This window comes from Daucus carota, chromosome 9 (genome assembly GCF_001625215.2).
Source record: "Daucus carota subsp. sativus chromosome 9, DH1 v3.0, whole genome shotgun sequence".
Taxonomy (NCBI): domain Eukaryota; kingdom Viridiplantae; phylum Streptophyta; class Magnoliopsida; order Apiales; family Apiaceae; genus Daucus; species Daucus carota.
The window spans coordinates 13955169-13976515 of record NC_030389.2 but is presented as its reverse complement, the minus strand read 5'-3'; the positions used below and the strand labels follow the sequence as shown (position 1 = coordinate 13976515).

General features: G+C 33.9%; 1 protein-coding gene across 1 annotated transcript; it reads left to right on the top strand.

Annotated features, from left to right (window-relative positions):
• The first annotated feature begins 9669 nt into the window (after positions 1-9669).
• On the top strand, positions 9670-13427 carry LOC108203116 (uncharacterized). Its single transcript, XM_017371862.2, has 2 exons — positions 9670-11977; positions 13121-13427. Exons 1-2 carry the CDS (start codon positions 9912-9914, stop codon positions 13164-13166), a joined length of 2112 nt encoding a protein of 703 aa, XP_017227351.1. The 5' UTR covers positions 9670-9911; the 3' UTR covers positions 13167-13427.
• The last annotated feature ends 7920 nt before the right edge of the window (positions 13428-21347 follow it).

Here is a 21347-nt window from a genome sequence, read left to right as displayed (position 1 = left end):
AAAAAACTCAAAATTCTAAAAATAATATTAGACAGCATAGCAACTACCCTTTTTAACTAAAACACGTTATCTTTTTCAGATATTTAATTAAAAAACCGATTTTCTAAAAACTAACACATGCAACATACATGTAAAAAAAATATTATTATAATCTATACTATACTATTAAAGTCGGAAATCAGAAGTTTGATCGGTCGGTATTGGGCCTAAATACGTGCCTATCTATATAACTGATTATTGTTTTTAACTAAAATATATTATCTCTTTTATGTTTTATACTAAAAAACTCAATCTTGTGAAATAACATCAAGCAACATAGTAATTACCTTTTTAACTAAAACACACAATATCTTTTAGATTTTTAAACTATGAAAACCGATCTTCTACAATTAACACGGGTGACCAGTGTTGTAAAAAGCGGAAATCAGATTTAATTGGTAAAGACAAACCAACTAATGCATCAATTTTTTATCGTAATAAAAGGGATAACATCTTTGACATCATTGAGGCCAGTGGCATAGAGAACTAGGAGGTCAAACATGAGACTGAATTTGGAGTTTTTGGCAGTTCCATGTACCACTGGTGCTGATCCTTTGGCAAACCCAACTCTTTAATCCTGCAATGGTATACTAAATGTGTTACAATAATATTCACACATGACACAAAAAATTGAGGATGCTTTGCTGGTTTCCACAAATGCCCCAAAAGATGGTGCTCTTGGAATAATCGATGACGATGGGTCTGATATCAAAAGTCTTTTGTTACGAAATTTTTGTTGATAAAAAATTTAGGGTAATAATATATTAATGTATTTTATTTACCATTCTAGATTTAGGATTTTTTTTTACTAATGTCAGTAACAATGGTACCGCTCTTGGCGGTGGTGGTGTAGGCATCGATAGATTTGTAATGGGTAACATTCTTAGTTGTTTTTTGGGATTTTCTTGTATTGAACCTTTAATGGTGGAATAATATATTTATGAAATGGTCATGTCCATTTTTTTTTTATTCATACTGTTGCAATATGTCATTATAATGTTGCCTTAGAGGTTGCTTTTTCTATTATAAATCACTTAAATAACATTACATTAGGACCAAAATTTGTTGCCACAGGTGCTATATGGCAATGTTTAAATCAAAATAAAGTGTTGCAAATTTTCTTGCAATAAAAGAACAAACTATAACAATGATTTAAATAGCATTGCTATAGAGAAAAAGTTGTTGCAATATGTGGCTCTGGCAATGAATTGAACTTGTTGCAATACATATGTTAATTCATTGCAAAAAGGGCCCTATGGCAACGGGGGCAAACTTAACGGTCAATTTTTTTGAAAATTGTTGCAATAGACGCTATTGCAATGTTTTGTTATCATATAGCAACTATTTTTAGGGGTTGCTAAATGCAATCTATGGTATAGTGCATGTTGAAATTGATCGTATATATATTTGGTGTTGCTCACATGAGAAAGGTACAATACACACGTTATTTAAATGTTGTTTTGCAAGAGAGCTATGACAACGGTGGGATTATAAGATTCAGTTCCAACAAATGCATGAGGTTCGATGTTGCAGAACTTAAAACAAGTGTTTAGCAGAAGTAATCTTAAAATGTGTGGAAAATTTGGTCTACTATGCTGGGGACTATGGGTTCGACGTAATTCGAGCGATAAAATAAATAAAACGACACTAGAATTTGGTGACGCGGAAAACCCTGGAGTGAGGTAAAAACCGCGGGTGGGAATGTCCCAGCCAAATTTCCACTATAATATTGAGGTACCAGCTTACAAATATGAGAAATACAAGATATAAGTACAAAAAGGCGCAGTCGTCGACTCCAGAAGCAGTTCCCGTCTGTCAGCGGTGTGTACCCGTCTGTCAGCAGCGTGTACCCGTCGACATGAGTGTGTAATCGTCCGACAGCTGCATGTACCCGTTGACAGGAGTGTGTAGGATATAAGTGTAGTATGTGTAACGTGTTTTTCTAACTCTATCATAAAGCCTTTATATACTGGTGGGCTTGAGATTCCTCTCCTGAGCCACTTCCTATTTTTACTCCATGTAACTCCTACGTGCATGCAACCACCTCCCCCTTTGTAGTGCTTCCTTATCACCTTTTTCAATTAACGTTGCCTCCTATTATCTTGTAATTTGTTGTGACTTGGTCCATGCTTATCAACAATCAACAGCTACATCTTCCCGAAAGCCCATGGGCTGTAGTCCAATATATTATTTTGGGCCTCGCTGTTAAGTCCATATTTAGTTGTACAATCATTCTTTTTGTTTATCCAAGTGCAGCCATGTTAGGAAAAATAAATGTAACAAAAATAAATATATTAATATTTATTTTTGTACCATCCATTATCCAAATTTTGTAATTAATTATTTCATGTCACGTTTGTAAAATTCAGGGCATAACACTTTAATATGGATGAAAAGATTGGAGGATAACTTACCGTATTTTTGAAATGGATGCAAAATTGGTGGTAGAAGCAATTCATGGGTCTCAAGAAAAATTCTAATTTTCATGTTAGTACAGAAGATTTTATTGAGATTCTTAAGCATTTTGAGAGAGTGCTGGTATTTTTAATTGAGTAGAATATATGTTGGCTCATGCTACTTATTTCATGTCAGGTCTTATGGGATGGTATAACACGGCTCCAAAATTTATTTGTAACCTCATTGATGAAGAAAGTTAATATATATAAATATGCACTTAAATAAATATAAAACTAGAATGATCCTTCTTCCCATTTGGCCTAGTTTGTTTCGATGTAACCCAACTACGCAACTAGATTTTCCTTGGATACAATCTGGGTGCAAGCGTTTGGTTAGATGATATCTAAATATGACAATGGAACTCCAAATTTTATGATATTTGTAGTTACCTCAAAACATGGGAACTTTGTTAACTAGGTTCATCATGGTTACTCCAAGTTACATAACTTTTTAATATAAAAATATTAATTACCTACCAAGATTGACTATGTAACTCCTAATTACAGAGTGATAAACCAACATAAACATCTTATTTAATTTGGAACTCTATCATGCAACTTAGTTACAAGAAAGTTCAATTTCTTATGCAACTTGAAAAATGATGAAACGAACGAGACCAAAAATTATCAATATAATAATAAAATAATATCTGAAGTATCAGGATTGTCACATTTATATGCAATAAACAATAGCAGCATATATATGTCAAAAGAGAGGGGTAAAAGAGTCACTAGAAGGTAAAATATCAAGTCCACCCCTCTTCAAGTTAACTTAAACAGATCCATAGATGTAAGAAACGCAAAATATAAGATATCGTAAATTTCAAAATTTGATTGTTTGAACTTCTACTTCTATATATTAAAAGAGGACCAGGAGCAAAAAGAGCAAAAAAAAAATGCCTGTGAAATTACATATATGCCCTCTATTTACGCGCAATTTCTTCCATAGCCCTGGGCTTTTCGTTTTCTTCTTATCTCTGGCAGTATCTCCCTGGGCTCTTCGTTTTCTTCGACTCTTTTCAGACTTGAGTCGCCCTCTCTCCCTCTCGTCATACTCAACGAACCATCCAACCGAACCCTCTTCCTCCCAATATCGAGATTAGATTCCAGGTATCCACTATGCATTGTCCTGCTGTTTGCCTGTTTATTGTGATTTTTTGCTTTGGTAGTGGTATTGTTTAAATGCCTCGTAAATTGTTGTGGTGATTGTTGAGGTTATTTCAATGTTATTTTAACTGTTAGCTATCGGATAAGTAGAATTACTTAGATTTGTATAAAGCAAGGGTTTGCTAAAAGATTATTGATAGGAAGCATGGGAATGGTATTTGTTGCTTGGGCATTTATAGCGTGGGTTGGGAGCGTTTTAGTTGCTAAGAAAGGAGAATCTGGTGGCAATGTTTTCGTGTCTGGGATCTCCATTATTCTGGGAGGAATGCACGTTTATCGTAATTTTTTCATCATCATGCAACTCCTTTCATAGGCTTATGAGTTTATAACAAGTTAAAGTGAGAATGTCTTGAAAATTTCAGGTCCTTGATGGGCGCACTTCCAAATCTCTCATTCATTGCTGAGGCAAAAGCGGCAGCTACCAGATTGTCCGTGATGATAACAAGAAAACCTGAAATTATATGTGAGATCAGAAAAATCATTCTCCCTGGCATAACATTCTCTTCTTTTCTATCGATAATGAACCACAGTGATCAAGTTAGATTTATATTTGCGGCCTCAATACATTATTTTAGAATCTTGTGTAATTTTGGAGATATTTGGTCTGGCTAGATATGTACCAAATGTCCGGATTTAGTTGTGGTTTACAAAGTGTTCAAAATTTACGTACACAGGACATGATTATAATTATAAACTATAACGTAGTAGATATTAGATATGTACCAAATAACTGGATTATGGATTGTTGGATAGTTAAGTTATCGCCGTTGAATTATTAACTATGAACTACTTCCTCAAGTACAACTAAAATTACTTTTGATGTTTAGGGTATTTAAAGAACTGATAGAATTCTCTGCTCCCTTTTGGTTTTCGTTTGAGAGGATCTTTTCTCTTGCTCAATGCACTTGCAGACCTACAATAGTTTTAACTCTTTAGAAATGAATATATCAGTAAACGTGCTAATTCCAATATGGAAGTGATAATTTAATCATGGAACTCATTTTAATAAAATTTTAGTGAATGTATTGCCAATATGTTACATAATGTGAATACAATCGATCCCTGTTAATTGGCCAGGTATACTCCGGGTAATCTTGCTTTCTTTAAATCACAAGGTTTTGTATAACGAATTTCTAGAAAGTTTACGTCAACTCGATCTAGGGGTGTGTGTTTTTTGTGGAAGTAGTTGATTTAATGGAACTGTAATTGGCCCATGGTAAAATTACATTTTTCTTATTGGGTCTCTGCATTCTCTTTGGCAAAGTATCTAAATCACATTCATATGTGGATGGTTCATTTACACAAACATAAAGGACTTTAAACTATACTATTGATAATTTTTTCAGGTTCAGCTGGAACCTATGTCTTCATGGGCCTTGCTCCGCAAAGAATTGCATGGCACATCAAAGTATACTGGAATGTTTCAGGCAGCAAAGGGTATTTATAAAGAGGAAGGGCTAACGGTACATTTTTCCTAAATTCTGTCTAGATACCCAGCTTAAAGTCAATCTGTGCTGCTACTATTATACCATACCCTTAAGAAGCTTTGTCTGAGATCTTCTAAAGAGTGAAGAATGTCGTAAATGTCATTTCAGTTAATGGTAGAAATTTTGCAACTTCGGAATACTTGCTCACGTGTAATGCTATGCCTTCTTATCGGGATTTTGGCGTGGTAATGTCCCAGCACTTTTCATGCTTATGCCATATACAGCTATATAGTTTACAGTTTTGCATAAGTTGAAAACGATTGCAGCTAGTTCTTCTAAAGTAGGTCTATGGTTCTTCAGAAGTATCTGTATTGATTTTATTCTCGTAGTTATAACTTTCTGAATATTCGTATTGTGTATTTGTGTGGTTGTTTTTATGGTATTGTAATCTATGTCTTTCTATGAAATATGCTCATATGCTATGTACCTATTCATAATGTGATGCAGAAGATCGCATCCCTCTAAGTCCGTACCTGTCTTATGTTAGTGGTGCTGCAGCAAGTGCAGCAACAGTTGGATAAGGTAGTTGTTGCGAAGATGTGAAGTGTTAAATTTTGTGGATAGTCATTAATATTTTATATGGTGCTCGCACATGTAAATCTTGCAGCTTATTTGCACCATTAAGCTTTTTTACTGGTTGGTTCATGGTTTTATGATTGTCTAATGTTGAATTTCTTAGATATAAAAAAATCGTGACAGTTCATTGTGTTGGCTATAGTTATTGTGGCTCTCTTGTGCTTTACAGTTTGTTTGAAATTGTTTGCATAATTGATATCGAAGTACAGTGTAAAAGCAGCTTGCATGATCTGCATGCAGGTGCATCCAAATATGAGATCAGTATTTGTTACTCTAATTAAGGATCGTGGCTTTCAAGGATTGTATGCTGGCTTGATACCTACATTAGTTGAGATTATTCCTTATGCTGGCTTCAGTTTGAAATTTATGACACTTTCAGCGGTGGTGCATGGTAAGGTGCTATCTTTGATTAATGTCTTGTTTATGTAGGGGACTGGTGGTGTATATCGGAGGATAAGTAATTATTACAACATAATACAAATAATCTGCCCTCGAAAATATGAATTCAAAGTACAAGATTTTTTGTATTAGTGACTAATTGAAGTGGCCCAAAATGTCTGCAAACTATTAATAACCCTTTTCTGCAGTGAATAAATGCCGCTTAATCTTTGTCTGAATCAAGTGTTTGTAGATAAAACTTAAAAGTGTTTTTTTGACAACAGATACTTTTAAGTTGGGGCCAACAAGAATTAAAAATTCTGGGCAGCTGATATAGAGGAATCATAAGTCTCTATTTACTTTTGACTTGGAACTGTTTCCTTAACGTAGGTAATTTCAATTTTGATAGACATAGTTGTTTTAATAAATAAACGGCAAACACTTAAATTTAGCATGCTTCTACTTAATGCAGAAGGTCGTGAGAATAGAAGCTCAAACAAATGGTTTTGCTCTTATAAACATCACAAAATGATAATAAGTTCTTATTAATATTCATAGAATAGAAATAAACTAAGATGGCCTCTATCTCCGCTTTGCTTCTGTTCTTGCAAATTTTGTACTTTCCTTCGCCTGCATCTCCCTTTCTTAAGCTAATATAGATGTCTTCAAATAGCTTTTCCTTCTCAGAGGCTATAGAAAGTCTAATAGCAAATTTAGTATACCTGGATTCTTTTGGTGCGGCAGCTGAATTAATAGAAGAATTTTTTCTAATCACGACTTTTAGCTAAAGATTAGTAAAATTAAATGAAAGTCAAAAAAATATGCATGAATATATTTAAATAAAGATGAATAGTTTGATCCAATAATATAGTGATTAGATCTTGTAAGCCTGGGATGAAAAGATGAACAGTTGGAAAGGTGTTTTGATATTGAAGAGTTTTGTGTCTGACTTATTATCAATGGATAGAGAAAATGGAAAAATTATCGATTAATATAATGAGATTCAGTTGCTCATATAGTTTTATAATTGTGTTACATATTTTACAAATGCAACTTCCTCGTGGGACATAATCGATGTCCCATTTTCAGGATTACATTAAAACATCAAAGAAGTTTGACATTTTAAGGAATTAACTTATGAAGGAACCCGAGGTGAGGAAGAACCAGATCCTTATTAACCAAAAGTCAAAAAATTCATAATTCAATTTGTCTATACTGACTCACTTGATCTAATTAAAATCCACATACTTTGGCATGGTGCTTGCTTGGCAAGGAACTTGATGTATTTAGCCATATTTTCTCTTATGTTTATCTTCTTGGGTTGTAGCATTGACATATTCTCTCACTTTCTGATGTTTTACCAGGTTTCTGCATTATAAATTGGGCATTCTGCAGTGTACTAGAGCTCTATCTTTTATAAAGCAAGTCAAGAAGCCAGGAGTACTTCCCTTAACTTGGACAGAAATAGGTAATGTAATTATATTTCAATATTAGAATATTTAATCCTTCCACCTTTTTGTCGATCATTATATATTTATAGTTGTACTTAATTGCTAATACCATAAGCTTTTTTAGATAAATTATGCTCTTGCGGTTTGTTTTTGGGTTGTCATGGTCCAATCAGAGCACAAAAAATGAAAGGATCCAAACCGGTCGATCAAAATACGAATAAAGGACCTGGTAAAAGAAAAACTTAGAAGATAGGACAAATGACGGAGATAGAAAGAACCGTGACTCTTGTGGAGGTCATAAAGAAATAAATTATCAGTAAGTTTCTTAGCAAATATTCTACAATACACATTGAATCATAATTTGCATAGTACATATGTTTTTATGATCTTTACGGGAAGTGTGTTGAGGGATGGATGGAGTGTTCCAAACAAACAGGCATCTCCTGAAGACGGGTAAACATGGTAATGAAATTCAAATTGGTGCATTATCAACCTGCCTTGGTAATACCCATGATCCATAGAGTTGATGTTCACGGCCATAACAATGCCTAAGTTGCAACAATATTTCCACATGACACTGGCTTAGGGAGCAACTAGGCAAATAAATGTTACATAGATGTTGCATGGTCTGTGAAACCATGAATATATTAGAACTGACATCTTGCCTTATAATATAATAAAGACTCCTCACAAATATTAAGTCAAAAAAGGATACTGTTTGGTACTTTGTTGGTAGTAGAGTTTTTGTGTGTGTTACCCAAGATTTTTTCTACCAACCATTTCTGGTCATTGATCTCAATTGTGTGTTTTTCAAATCTTTATTCTTGACCTGCTAGAAGAATAAAATCTGAGAAAATAGTGCAAAATAAGTTTATATGTAAGATCTTTATTGTACATCTGGAGATGTAAACTGCTGCATATTATTCTTATGCAGGGACCCTCAACTGGTTAAAAAGATTGTTGCAGCTACTGCTATTGAAGTGAGAGCTGCAGGAATACCTTATGCCTTTGCACCTTGTATTATGGTACATAATTGTGGAAAAGTTCAATTCCACAAATCAGAATGCTTCCTTCACTTGGTTTGCTCAGCAGTTCTTAGAAATATATTTAAGATACTATTTTGGTTTCTTTCCGCTAAATAGTTATAAACCAATACCTTGGATTGCTTTCCGAACTCGGAGCTTCAATTCTAAGAAGATCAAGACTCATATCTATAGTCAAAATATGTATATTCTGATTTCTTTCGTTCGCTTTCTTCGCAAGACCTTGTGTTGTAAACTTATTATTATTATAAGACTTTCATTCTGGTCGATATGCAATTCAAGTCGATGATAGAAATATTACAAGATTTACCATTAGACTTTTGTGTTCCTCTTCAAGAACGATCATGTATAAGTTTATTTGATACCGATGTATAGTTCTATCTAACTAAATTTATAACCAAATAAAGTAAAGATAAATTCCTTTAACACGTACTAAACATGCAATAATAAAGTAGTATATATTTGTAAGCGGGTCATGTAAATTTTTGCATAATAAAAAGAACCAGGCCTATATATTGGCATGAATAAAGTCATGTAAATTTTTATATAATAAAAAGAATCAGACCTAGAGATTGGCATGAATAAAATTTGATACGTTGACATGGATAAAAATATTATTTTTCCTATTGATGACGGTCAATAATAATACGATTTAAGACATTTTTTATAAAATTACTCGTGCCTTGCCCGGGTTATTACGCTAGTTGAATCATAATAGTTCAAACTTTTCAAAATATAAGTACTTTTATAATCTTTCCGTCCCATTTTAGTTGTCACATTTGGTTTTGTGCCGGTCAAATTGACTAAAGTTTTACTGAGATTTATTAATATTTTATCAATTAAAAAAAAAATTATGTGTCACCGGAAATAACTTTTAATTTATTTTAAGATATAATTTTCAATTCTTTAAAATAATGAAAGAATGATTTATAATCTCTAGTCAAATATTAGTCAATTTGACTAACAAAAATAGAAATGTGAGTATTTGAGATAAAGTCAAAAATTATAAACCGCAGTTAACTCAAAAAATATATTTAACCGGACCAAACAGACCGATACACCCTGCTTACCGTACATTGTGACCGTTCTGTTCTCCATTCCCCCACCTAAAGCCCCAAATTAAGAAAATCAATCAGCAAAAAAACCCACTTTATTGACACCAATGCTAGGCCATTTTGCTAGTCATCTCTTTCAAACTTTCTTCACCTACAAAAGAAAGAGAACAAGTTAAAGCTAGAAGCAGATCTTTACATGAAAATGCTACACTTACACCCTTGAACAAAAATCCCACTTTGTTAATCATCAACTAACAAAATGTGTTCAACTCCACACTACTCAAGTAAGTCCTTTACACATCTCTTTACCAACTCAATTATTATCTTACTGCTTCTTGTTTTGCTTCCTTTTATTCCTTCAGAGCCTCCTCAGTTTGTTAAACAGACCATTTTTACATCTTTTTGGGAGCTTTTTTATCTTTTTGTAGTTGGCATTATTGTGTGTTATGGTTTGTTTAGTAGAAGAAATTGTGAAAATAAAAATCTGGGTTGCTCAAGTAGTGATTTTTCAGCTTCATATGTTTCTGGTATTTCATATGTTTCTTCATTTTTTGAAAATGGGGTTGGAAATACTTATGGGTATGGTGAGAAGAATGTGACCCGGGATAGGGGTTTTGGGGAAAGTTTTGATTTTGATGAGTTTACTGATTCTGGATCTTCGAGATTGCGAAAGGGGGTTAGTGATGAAAATGTGAGGAAGGAGTGGGATTCTAAGTGTGCTGTTACAGAATCTATGGTATTTGTGGCCAATGGAAAATATGAGGTCAAACCAGAAAGAAGAAATGGTCATAGACCCTTGAATTTGCCTGTTAGGAGTTTAAAATCGAGAATCATAGACATTGCTGGTGATCACGAAGGTAACAATTTGGCAGCTTCTGATATAAGTAAAAAGTTGAGGTTTAGGGGTCTAGTTCCCATAAATTTGGATGAGAAGTTTAGGGAGACTGTTGTTGCGTCTCCCGTCCCCTGGGGTTTAAGATCTGAAAGGATGGATTTAAGAGAAAACATGGGTAATGTAAAGCCTGCTTTTGTTGGTAAAACCGAATTGGTGTGTCCAAAGTTACCTACTGCAAAGCCTCTCTCTCCAACGATTCTAACCTCAGAGATGGAAGAGTTTGAGAGGAAGGATAGTTTTCGAGTGTCCTTCCCTCCAGCCTTGGAATCATCATTGGCACCATTAAGAAATAAACCTTCATCCAGTAGATTCAGTAGTCAAAGATTTGGCACTGAGGTTGCTGCTGAGAAAAATAACAAAAATAATTTGAAGAGCTTTAGTAAAGGTGAAACAGAGGCTTTGTCTAACAGGGCAACCAAGGGTGTTGTATCATCGAATTTGGATAGTAAACCTGCAAATCTGGTCAAAGCGCGATCCATGGTGGGCTCATTTTCTGCGATGAGTGTGGATAATATTTGTAAAAATGACTTGAAGGGATTACATAAGGGTCAAAAAGAGGAGTCAATGTACAAACCAAACGAATGCATTGAATTTTTGAAATCGGATGTGAGACATGCAGATCTTGTCAAGGGACAACTTCAGGTTGGTTCGACTTCTCAGATGAGTAACGAAAGAAGTTCTGATAATAACTTGAAAGCTTCTTTTAGAACTGACAAAGGGGACTTGTTGGAGGGAGAAAACACGAGTAATGATTTTTGGAACTTGGATTTGAATACTGCATGTCTTCTTAATGGCAGTTTTGGCACTGCATTGTCTTCTGAGAATGATGGGGAGAAAAAGTCTGAAACCGCTTCTGTGGATTTTGGTAATCCCAAAAAAGAAGACTTGCGGAGCAGAAATAGCATTGATTCATTGAAGCCAGATGTGATACCTAAATCTACTATGAACTGTTTAAAAAGGGGGAAATCTGTTAGAACAATAAGATCAAATGAATTATCGGTGGACGTCAAAAAAAGTGAAGAGGCTTACTTAATCCACACAGGTGATAAATCTGTCAAGCTCTGTGATGAAGATAAAGCAGGATTACAGAAAAAATATGATTGGAGGGATGGTCTTATATGTGAAGTAGAAGAACACAGTAGAAAAAATAAAAACATATCTTCTGACATGAAAAACTCGAAGTTAAGGAAGAATCGCCATGGAGAAAGACAAAAAAATGGCACCAGGAATTCAGTAAAATGCGAAAGCATCTTCATGGAGTCTGATAACTTCCAGGTTATCGCAGATAAGGAGGAAACCAGGCCAGGCATTGTTGGTGACACTCACATAGAATTTAATGAGGTTGACAAGAAAGCTGCCGAATTTATTGCCAAATTCAGAGAGCAGATTAGACTGCAGAAAGTTGCATCAAAGAGAGAAATGAACTTCCTGTAAGTATTCGTATATGTAATTTATGTGTTTAAGATGCACCAATTGTTATTATGAATTCATCTTTAAAGTGATTTACTATATATTCTTGGCATTCTGTTAAGTTACTGAAATATATTTTTTTCTTCGAATGCAGTAATCTTTATGATATAAATCACTTCCCTACCTAGCAAAAAAAATAAAAAATCATTGCATTGACATCGTCAATTTGCAACTTATATTTATCCAAACATCACTATGTAGCCATCCGCTTCTTATATTGTTTGCTAGCACAAAATCTGTGATCTCCTTTCTGATGCATAATTTGTGTACTCATTGGGTGCTGGTAGGAATTAATTTAAAACAATAGCAAAACATTGTATTCATGTGTACCACACTATCTTAATTCCGAAAAGTAATAATTTCTTAAAAAAGAAACTACATTTGACAGCTTCAGTTTTGCAATATCAAGTTGTTTAGCCACCCTTGCTTCTAGATTCTCTAATGTTGTGTTTGGTAGGGAAGAATGGAATGGGAAAGTAAAAGAAAATATTAGAGATAGGAGGGAAGTTTTGATAAAAAAATTGAGTGCGGAATTGTTATGATGAAATTGTAGAAGAAATTGAGTATTGGAAAGAATGAAGCATTCCTTCTCAAAATGTTGTGTTTGGTTGGGAAGAATGGAATGAGAAAGTAAAAGAAAATATTAGAGTAGGAGGGAAGTTTTGAAAAAGAATTGAGTGCGAAATTGTTATTGATGAAATTACACAAGAAATTGAGTATAGGAGAGAATGAAACATTCCTTCTCAAATTGGGGGTGTCACTCCAGTATAGTGTGCAAGGAATGGAATGAGGAATGAAATGGCAATTTTGAATAATCTTCCTTGCATAATTTAAATTTCACTCCATTCATTGTGAATTCATTCGCCTCAACCAAACACATCATATGGCCATGTTTCTTTAAAGAATTATAATCCACGATTTATTATCTTATTTATCTCAAATATAAAGAATTATAATCCTGATGAATTCACATCTTAAACATTATTTTTGTTCATATTATGGGATTGAAATGTTTTGTGAGAGAAGGTATTATAATCCAATAAAAATGAATTGAACAGAGATTGCAATATATTTGAATGGAATTATAATCCTTTCAATTTCAGGAAAATAATGTACTTTGTCCCGGGATTGGGGATTATAGTTGCCTGAAACAAACATGGCTACTTAGTCTCTGCATATATAAATCTCTCAAAGGCTAACAGTTACAATACATTGGATGGAAGGCTACTTTATATGTTTATTGTGAGCTGGATATATGATGAAGGTATATGATATCGTGTTGGCACACGATGGCATAAATCTTGATCTTTTGTGTGCAAAATTCCACTCTTCCGTTGAGAATGTTTATTTTTCTCTCACCTGTACTACTTCTCTAGTTGTTTATGTATCTTGAATATTGAACTTATGGAGGACAATCTTTCTTCTAATTCACAATCCTTAACCATTATGTTTGATATCAACATCCTCCATCATCAGTCCATAGATTCCTTGTTTTATTGCCTGATCAATGTTTGTTTTGACAAAACTCTAGTAATGAGCGAAAGGTTTGCAAAAGTGACTGCCCAGGTGATTGTGAAATTTGATTTTTTTTTTTCATTCCTACCTGTCTGGTAAGTGATATGAGGCAATGCAGTTCGATGTCCATATTGTAGCCTTGTGAAGTTGGCAATGTTTAAAGATTGCGCCATTAATTAGTGTATGTGAGTTCAGCCACGGAAACTGTTCAGAAATTGAGCCATAGATTAATATTTACGTTGTTGCTGACCAGTAACAGGAGATATCTTCACAAGTATGTTTCAAATTTGGGTTCAGTTGCATCTTTGTATAGACAGCATGTGCATTACTTAAAGGAGTTACTTCAAGCATAGGTAGAGGCAAACTTGTGGGTGAGTATTTAAAACTGTAAACGTCTCAAACAGGGAGGAGTGGTACCCAAAAAGGAGCCAGAGTCTAAGAGGTTGATGATATACATGAGAGTTAATCAGAGTCTAGGAGGTTGATGATTTCCAGTTTTGTTAAAAAAGTTGAGGGCAATTGAGCATTAAAAGTATTTTAAGAAACAAACCCACCAATTGTGGGTTAATTAGACTCTAATAACCCCGCCCAAATATGAAATTACTAAACCACGCTCAAACCTCCATTCTCAAAGACTTGATTTAGATTTTTCAAATTTTTTCATCCAAATTGAGATGCACGATTCGAGCACGTAATCGATTGTTGTGTATATGTATCTATGCGTGTGGGTATGTGTTGTAGCTTCACATGAGGCTTTCGAATGCAGAAGGGATGGCATATGGTTTTTGGGAATGACATATAAATCAAGTCTTTTTTGACTTTTTTTTTGAAGTAAAGTTTTTGTTGACTTAATTGCACGAGGATGGTTTCAAGTATTTTTTTTTCACAAAAATGACTCAAATATAAAACCAGACAGTGTGATGGCTTAACTATTTTTTTCTAAACAAACGAGTGTATTCAATTTATGATTTAATTACATCATGATGGCTGAACAATGTTTTTTTAACACAAAAAATGGCCCAAAAATATAAGGGAAAATAGATTTTTTTGTCACCGAACTTATTATGTTTTTAGAAACTTGCCACTCAGCTATTTTTTTTTTCCTTTTAGTCACTGATGTTAGGTTTAGAATTTTTTTTGCCACTAAAGTTAAGTTCGGATTTGATTATTACCCTTATATTAATTTTTTGTAGTATTATTAAAATATAGTGATAACCTGTAATATTTTGATGATTTGATATATGTCTATCTTTATATATAGTACTTTTATGTACCCAAGATCGTTTATCTTCGGTGATAAGAGTTAAACACACATTTTACGGTTTCTAAAAGTGTACTCTCATAAATTATTTTATTTTTTCTTCCGAATAAAAATTTAGTGTTTGAATTTTTATACGTGTTAGGTCCCGATATAGAGGATAATTAAGCTAGAAGGGGGGGTTGAATAGCTTAATAGCCAATTTAAAAATAATAGTGTAGTTTTAAAAAGTTTATCCCCTTTTTAAAAGCTTGTATCGAGAGTTTTAGCAGTTATGATGTGCGGAAGTAAATGAAAAGAAAGACAAATACCACACGAGCGATTTTATCCTGGTTCGCGGTGGCTAACTCAACCCTTGGAGTCCACTCACCCCTACTCCAGTCCCCGAGCTCCTCCCCGGACTCGAGATTTTCTCTACTATAAAGAAACTCCTTTACAGTAGGCGGAGAAGCCTTTACAAATATATATCTTGGAGCGTAACTTCCCGTTACCTCCTCACTATAAATGTAAATTACAAGACTTGTCTTGGAGCGTAACTCCCCGTCACCTCCTCAAAATCGTTGTATCTCTCAATGTGTAGTCTTTGTTCTTCTAGCCTTAAGCGGGTCTTGGATCTTAGATCTTAGGTCTTGGGTCTTTCCTCTTCCTCACGGTGCAAAGACGACTAACTCCTCGTTAGCTCGTCTAGGACTTGGGTCTTAGAACGAAGATCACCTCACTTCACTTCACCTCACTGCAAAATCTAGAAAACAATATCTACGAAAGACAACCTTGGTTATAAAAAGAGTTTTGGACAAGATTCACTAGTCCGAGTGTTTCAATAATATTCTTGGTCTTAGAATATTAAAGATCAAGTGTCCTTTAAGCTTTTATAAAGCTTAAGACCTTGCAAGTATTCTTTTTCGATAGATTTGTATTTATAATCGAAGAATACGTTTATCGTACAAAATCCTCCAAATAAATGATATTTGAGTGTCTTGGAGTTTGTAGATAAAATAAGTCCTTTTAAGCTCTTTTGGCTATATGGACGAATATACTTGTCTTTGACTAAGTATATGAAATACTTCGGGTATGATAACCTTCGAAGTGAATATTATGAAGTGTTTTATTTTACAACTTCGTTTCAAGATAACCCCTCTTTAAATATAAATATCGTTTTGCACGAGAGAGTGAGTTCTTGACTATCTTTAACAATTGCACTATGATGTAGAGTTTTGGGCCACAATAATCATCGATAATATCCGCGCTATAGTATGTGTATATAGTTGATTTTAGAAATACCGAGCGAATCTCGCGTGGGACAAGCTACGGGTATTTTGTGGTGTGTGAACAAAGTGTTGGTGATATATATAAATATACGTATAAATCAACTCACTAAGGTGAGGACCACCACCAAACTCGTTTAAGCAAATATTCTCACGAAAGCTCGGCACGTATGAGAATCTTCACGTCAACAAGATAGGGTATAACACACACACGCACACGTAGGTATATTATAGATAATACGAGCGGCCAACTCTTGTGCTTTGTATTGTTAAAGAAAAAGAGAGCTTTTAGATGAAGAGAAATTTGGCTTGATAGCTCTTTTAAATTCGGTCGGTTAAGACTCGGATAAGACAAGCTAAAGAAACCACTTACACGATTTTCGTAAAAAGTTCACCGGAAAAATTCGCCGGAGGTTCGGTAGGAATTTGGCTTATGGACGAACTTCGGACAGCCCTTCGGGAGGTCGGAAAGAGTGGTTTGGGTGCAAGCAAAGTGGTACGGGGCTTGGTTGGGTGAAGCAAAGCCTCGGTGTTTAAAACCTCGAGAATATACGAATATACCGAGCGGGACAGAGGTTTTAAAGATGAAGTAGATGAAAAATGTGTTTGTGTAAATTTGGAGAGAGCTTCTACTTGCAAAATCTCAGCACTTTGTTGCTTTCTAGCTTGTAAGAAATGAATGGGGGAAGCCTTGTATTTATAGGCAAAATTGGTGGAAGCATTTGAATTTAAAATGATTAAATTCAAATTAAAAACACATTGGCCCCACTTGCCCATGCTTGTCATTCTTGTCCCCCATGCTTGCCAATGCATTAAGTACACTAGTTGACCTGCATTTATTGGCACACATCTCAATGCTCCATGCTTGTGGATAAGGTGGCACGCATTTCGAGAAACCGAGTAAATTCCGTTACACTAAATATTACGAGATTTCGAACGTACTCAATAAATTCCGTAAAAAATATGATAATTCTTAGAATATTGGAAAATGGTATTCTGCCAAGTTTGGTAATTTTTGGTCAACTCTAGCTTGGTCAAACGTTCGGTGGAAGATCGGGACGACAGACAGAAAAACGCTCCCGAACGAAAGTCCTCGAAAAATTACGAAACTTTAACCATGCACTAAGAAAAATATATAACTGGCTAATCTCAAGTTTCAAGTCATTTGGACAAGTGGAAGTATTTTATTTGGAATTAAAACGATTAAAACGTTTTTCGGGTCCAAATAACGAGCGAAAATTCTTTTGAGATTTAGAAGAGAGTTTTTGACCAAAGTTAAGATTTGATTAAATACTTAAAATACATTCCCTTAAATATAAAATACTTTTGAGGATGGGGAAATATTTTAGAGTATTTAAATCAATTTTCTTAACGAATACCGATCTTTGAAAAACCGATACAGTTCGTCTTTTAGTCAAATCGCGTAGACTCTTTGACGAAAGTTTTTATCCCAAAATACTTAGAAAAATATTGTTCATGATAAATCATGATTTTGATAAGTTGAAGGAGCTTTCTAAGTATCGGAAATATTTTTCTTTGAAAAATAATGAATTTGAGAGACTGAGAAGAAATTTTCCAAAAATGAGATAAAATTTGATATTAATATTTTTGAGATAAATATTAATATGGGGAATATAAATCCTTATAGAAAAATAAAACTTTTAGAAAAGTGAAGGATCTATGATTTTTGAAAGATTTAAAATAATTTATTCCGAAAGATAAAAAATTGTTTGAATATGGAATAAATTGCCTTAAATATATTTTGAAAATAATGTTACATGAGATATTTAAAGAATATCATATGTAGATGATACTTCATCCTTGCTCATGTATTTTGATGTTACAATAGTAAGAGAGAGGCAATTGATCGAAATTCCTCAGCATGACTATTGCGTAATAAAAATTCTTTTTGAAAAACAAATGTATTTTGGTAAAAAGGTATTTTAGAAATACTTGCCAAAAATGACTATCCACCTTTGATTAATCAATTATATTAATGACCTATTGGGAGGATTACTAAATGAATTTAAATTTTGTGTTTGTCACAAATACCAAAACAAATATATAAATAATTGTTTATCGAAGATATCCTTTCAATCTTCCCCTTTTTGGTATTTGTCGAACAAACACAAAATTTAAATTTTAATGTGTGTGCTTCCCCTTAGTGTATGCATGAGTTTTGAAAAATAAATTTTTCACACACGAAAATCCTAGAAGCACTAGTAATCCTTGATAGTCCCTGCAAAAATAAACATTTGTTAGTATAAAATATATTTTGTCTATTTTTGGCCTTGGGGAAATTTTAAATTTTGATAGCTATATAACTTAAATTTAGATACCACATGTTATGATACCAAATGTTATGAAGAAGTTATATAGCTTCTCTTCCCCTTTTGTTTGACAAAAGACCAAAAAGAATTGTTATACTCTTTTCGGAAAAAAACTTTACTTCCCCGTTTATAATTTTTTGGGGGAAAATAATTTTTCTTTCCTTAAAAATAATTGCTTCCCCTTAATCGTAGAGGGGTATAATACACTCTCTTTCCATTTTCTTGAAATAGAGAGACATGATTGAGAGATATAATTTTTAGAGAGACATTTTTCTCTTCAAAAAAATTTGTTCCCCTTTTTTTTATAATATTTTAAGGAGGTATTAATCTCTTCCCCTTTTTCAATGATAAAAGGGACCATTTCTTCCCTTTGGTTTTTATTTGAATATGCTAGCTATTTAAGCTTGACTTTGAAGGATTTTTTTTTTAATTCAACCAAGTCCAATCCGTGCAAGTCGAATCTTTCATAAGATTTCGAAATGAAAAAATATCGAATAAAGTTAAAAAATTTGGAGTTCAAAAATTTTGCTTGAACCTATAAAATTCGAAAGTCATATTGATTTTCATATTAATTTTCTGTTTATTCGAAAAAATATTTATTCGAATAACATTTAAACTGATAAATCGAAATGGCATAAATATTTCGAGATGCATCTGTATCGAAATAAGTTGCTTAGTTATTTCGAAATTCAGATTATAATTCCTGTAATTTCTTTTCGAATAGAACAGGTAATTAAAGTGCAGATAAATGCTATTTTTAATCTGCATTGATAAGACATAATTTTTGTGTGTGCACGTGCTTCTGCAGAAGTACCACAACAATTAATAAACTGAATTTTATTAAGAAAAACAAACACACTTCCTAATCAGTCTCATAACTGACTAGTTGAGATTCATACTAGTTAATACAATAAAAAAAAAGGATTTCTCCGTCAAGCTTCCTGGAATCCAAACAGCACACCTGAATACAAGAAAATAAAAAACATACAAACTTTTATTTTAGTTCCAGCTCCAGGAACCATCAACACAAACACATCACAACAGCCAGCCAGCAGAGTGACAAGCCTTTCGGACCACACCAGCTTCATTCCACCATTTCAGAGTATCATTCATTGATGATTTTCTCAATAGTAGCAACAAATCCCAAATTTGGATCAAAATCAGTCAAACCAGGCAGATTTTCAAGATCAACAGTAGCAGCCATAGCAACTTTCTTTTTCTCATCAACATCTTCATTCAAGTCACCACTCTTTTCATTTGGTTCAGACACACATTCTTCTTTAGGCATTCCTAACTTAGACTCAATCACAGCAAGCCTAGAGTTGATTTCTATGTTCTCATCTTCCAATCCCCTAATTTTGGTATTATTATCATTGATTTTAACATCCAAGTCATTTATAATTTTCCTTAATATCTCATTTTCCTTATCAGGGTTGTGAGAGGCATCCACCCTTGCTTTTTCTAAAGAGGAGAACTTATAAGGTTTGATTTCACTTAGGGGTACTTGGGGGGTTACAAGATCCTCCACATAGCAGAATTCAGCCCTTTCTACAATGTTTCTAGGCATAGGAATGTGATACATGTCAAATATAGCAGTGAGAAGCAATCCAAATGGCATAAAGTCAAGTTGGTAAGCTAAAAACATGTGTAAAATGATCACATAAATGATGTTGAACTCAACTGAATTAGTGATCATTTGAAACATAACTTTCATGTCAACAAAGTCAAGATACTTATCCATAAAAGGTTTGGGTAAGATATTGGCTCTAAGGATAAAAGCAAGTTGTTGATAAACAGGCAAGAGATGAGCAAAACTAATACCACAGTTTTCAACACACAAGCCAGTTGGAACTTCAGACCCACAGAATAGCTTGATATATTTTTCAAACTCATCTTTGTCAAACTTAAATGCATCATACACATTAATGCAAGGCTGTGTAAATAAGTTAGGATCAATTTTTAGAGCCTTACACAAGACATTCACATCAACATGCACGTGCTTATCGTGAACCAAAGTATCTATCTCAAATAAGCCTCTATGATTAGTAGTAGTGATCATATTTCCATAGAATTCTCCCATAATATGAGTGTGAAAATTTTGACCCCTATAGAAAATAAGATTATCCCACTTAGCTTTTAAGATCAGGCTATGAACAGGGCCTTGTTTGGGAACAGATACCATCATGCCAGGTTGACAAGCCATGAGCATCTTTCTTACTTTTCCTATGTTGGACAAGTTGACAAGTTTAGGTCCAGGGGAGAAGGCTTTCTTCTTATGAGATTGGACCTGAGATGAGGAGTGAGGGTATGGTAATTTTTGATTGAGGTCAAAAGGTCTAGTAAAGGAGAGTTGGTTTGTTTTAGGGTTAGGGTTAGGGTTTCTTAGGAAAGGGTTTCCTGTGTAGGTTTCATGTTGGTTGTTTGATTTGTGTTTCTTGTTATGAGATGAGGAGGCAGTGTTGTATTTGTAGCTAGTGTAAGGTGTGGTTTGGGTATTGAAGAATTGGTTCATTTCCATTTGGGTTAGTAGGTTAGGGTTGTAGTTTGGGTTAGGGTTAGGGTCTTCTGTGTGTTTGTATTCCATCAGTGAAGTTGAAAGAGATGTGTAAAGGTGATGAAATGGAAGTGTGTGCATGTGCAAGTGTGTGTTTGGCCTTATATAGTAAAGGTCAGGGGTTGGTAGGGTTAAATAAATCGAAGTGGAAGTGTTTGAGTAATGTCAGAGGAGTACAAGTGATTCTATGGGCCCAGTGCATGTGAAGATATGTATTATCATATATATGTATGTGTAGTGCTCAGGTTATAGATGTAATAATAAACAAATAGGCACTCAAGTACTTCTGTGCATATACAAACAAGCACATAAAAGAAACAGTACATGCAAGTGGTTTCCTAAAAGTTTATGACAAGTGGACCCCATCAAATCAACTTTTGCAGTGAATAGTTTTTGAAAGACAATCAT

Bases quoted from the DNA above. Each gene is read 5' to 3' on its own strand.
- LOC108203116 (XM_017371862.2), top strand. From the start codon at position 9,912: ATGTGTTCAACTCCACACTACTCAAGTAAGTCCTTTACACATCTCTTT. The intron at 11,978-13,120 runs GTAAGTATTCGT...TTTCAATTTCAG, and splicing joins AAGAGAGAAATGAACTTCCT to GAAAATAATGTACTTTGTCC.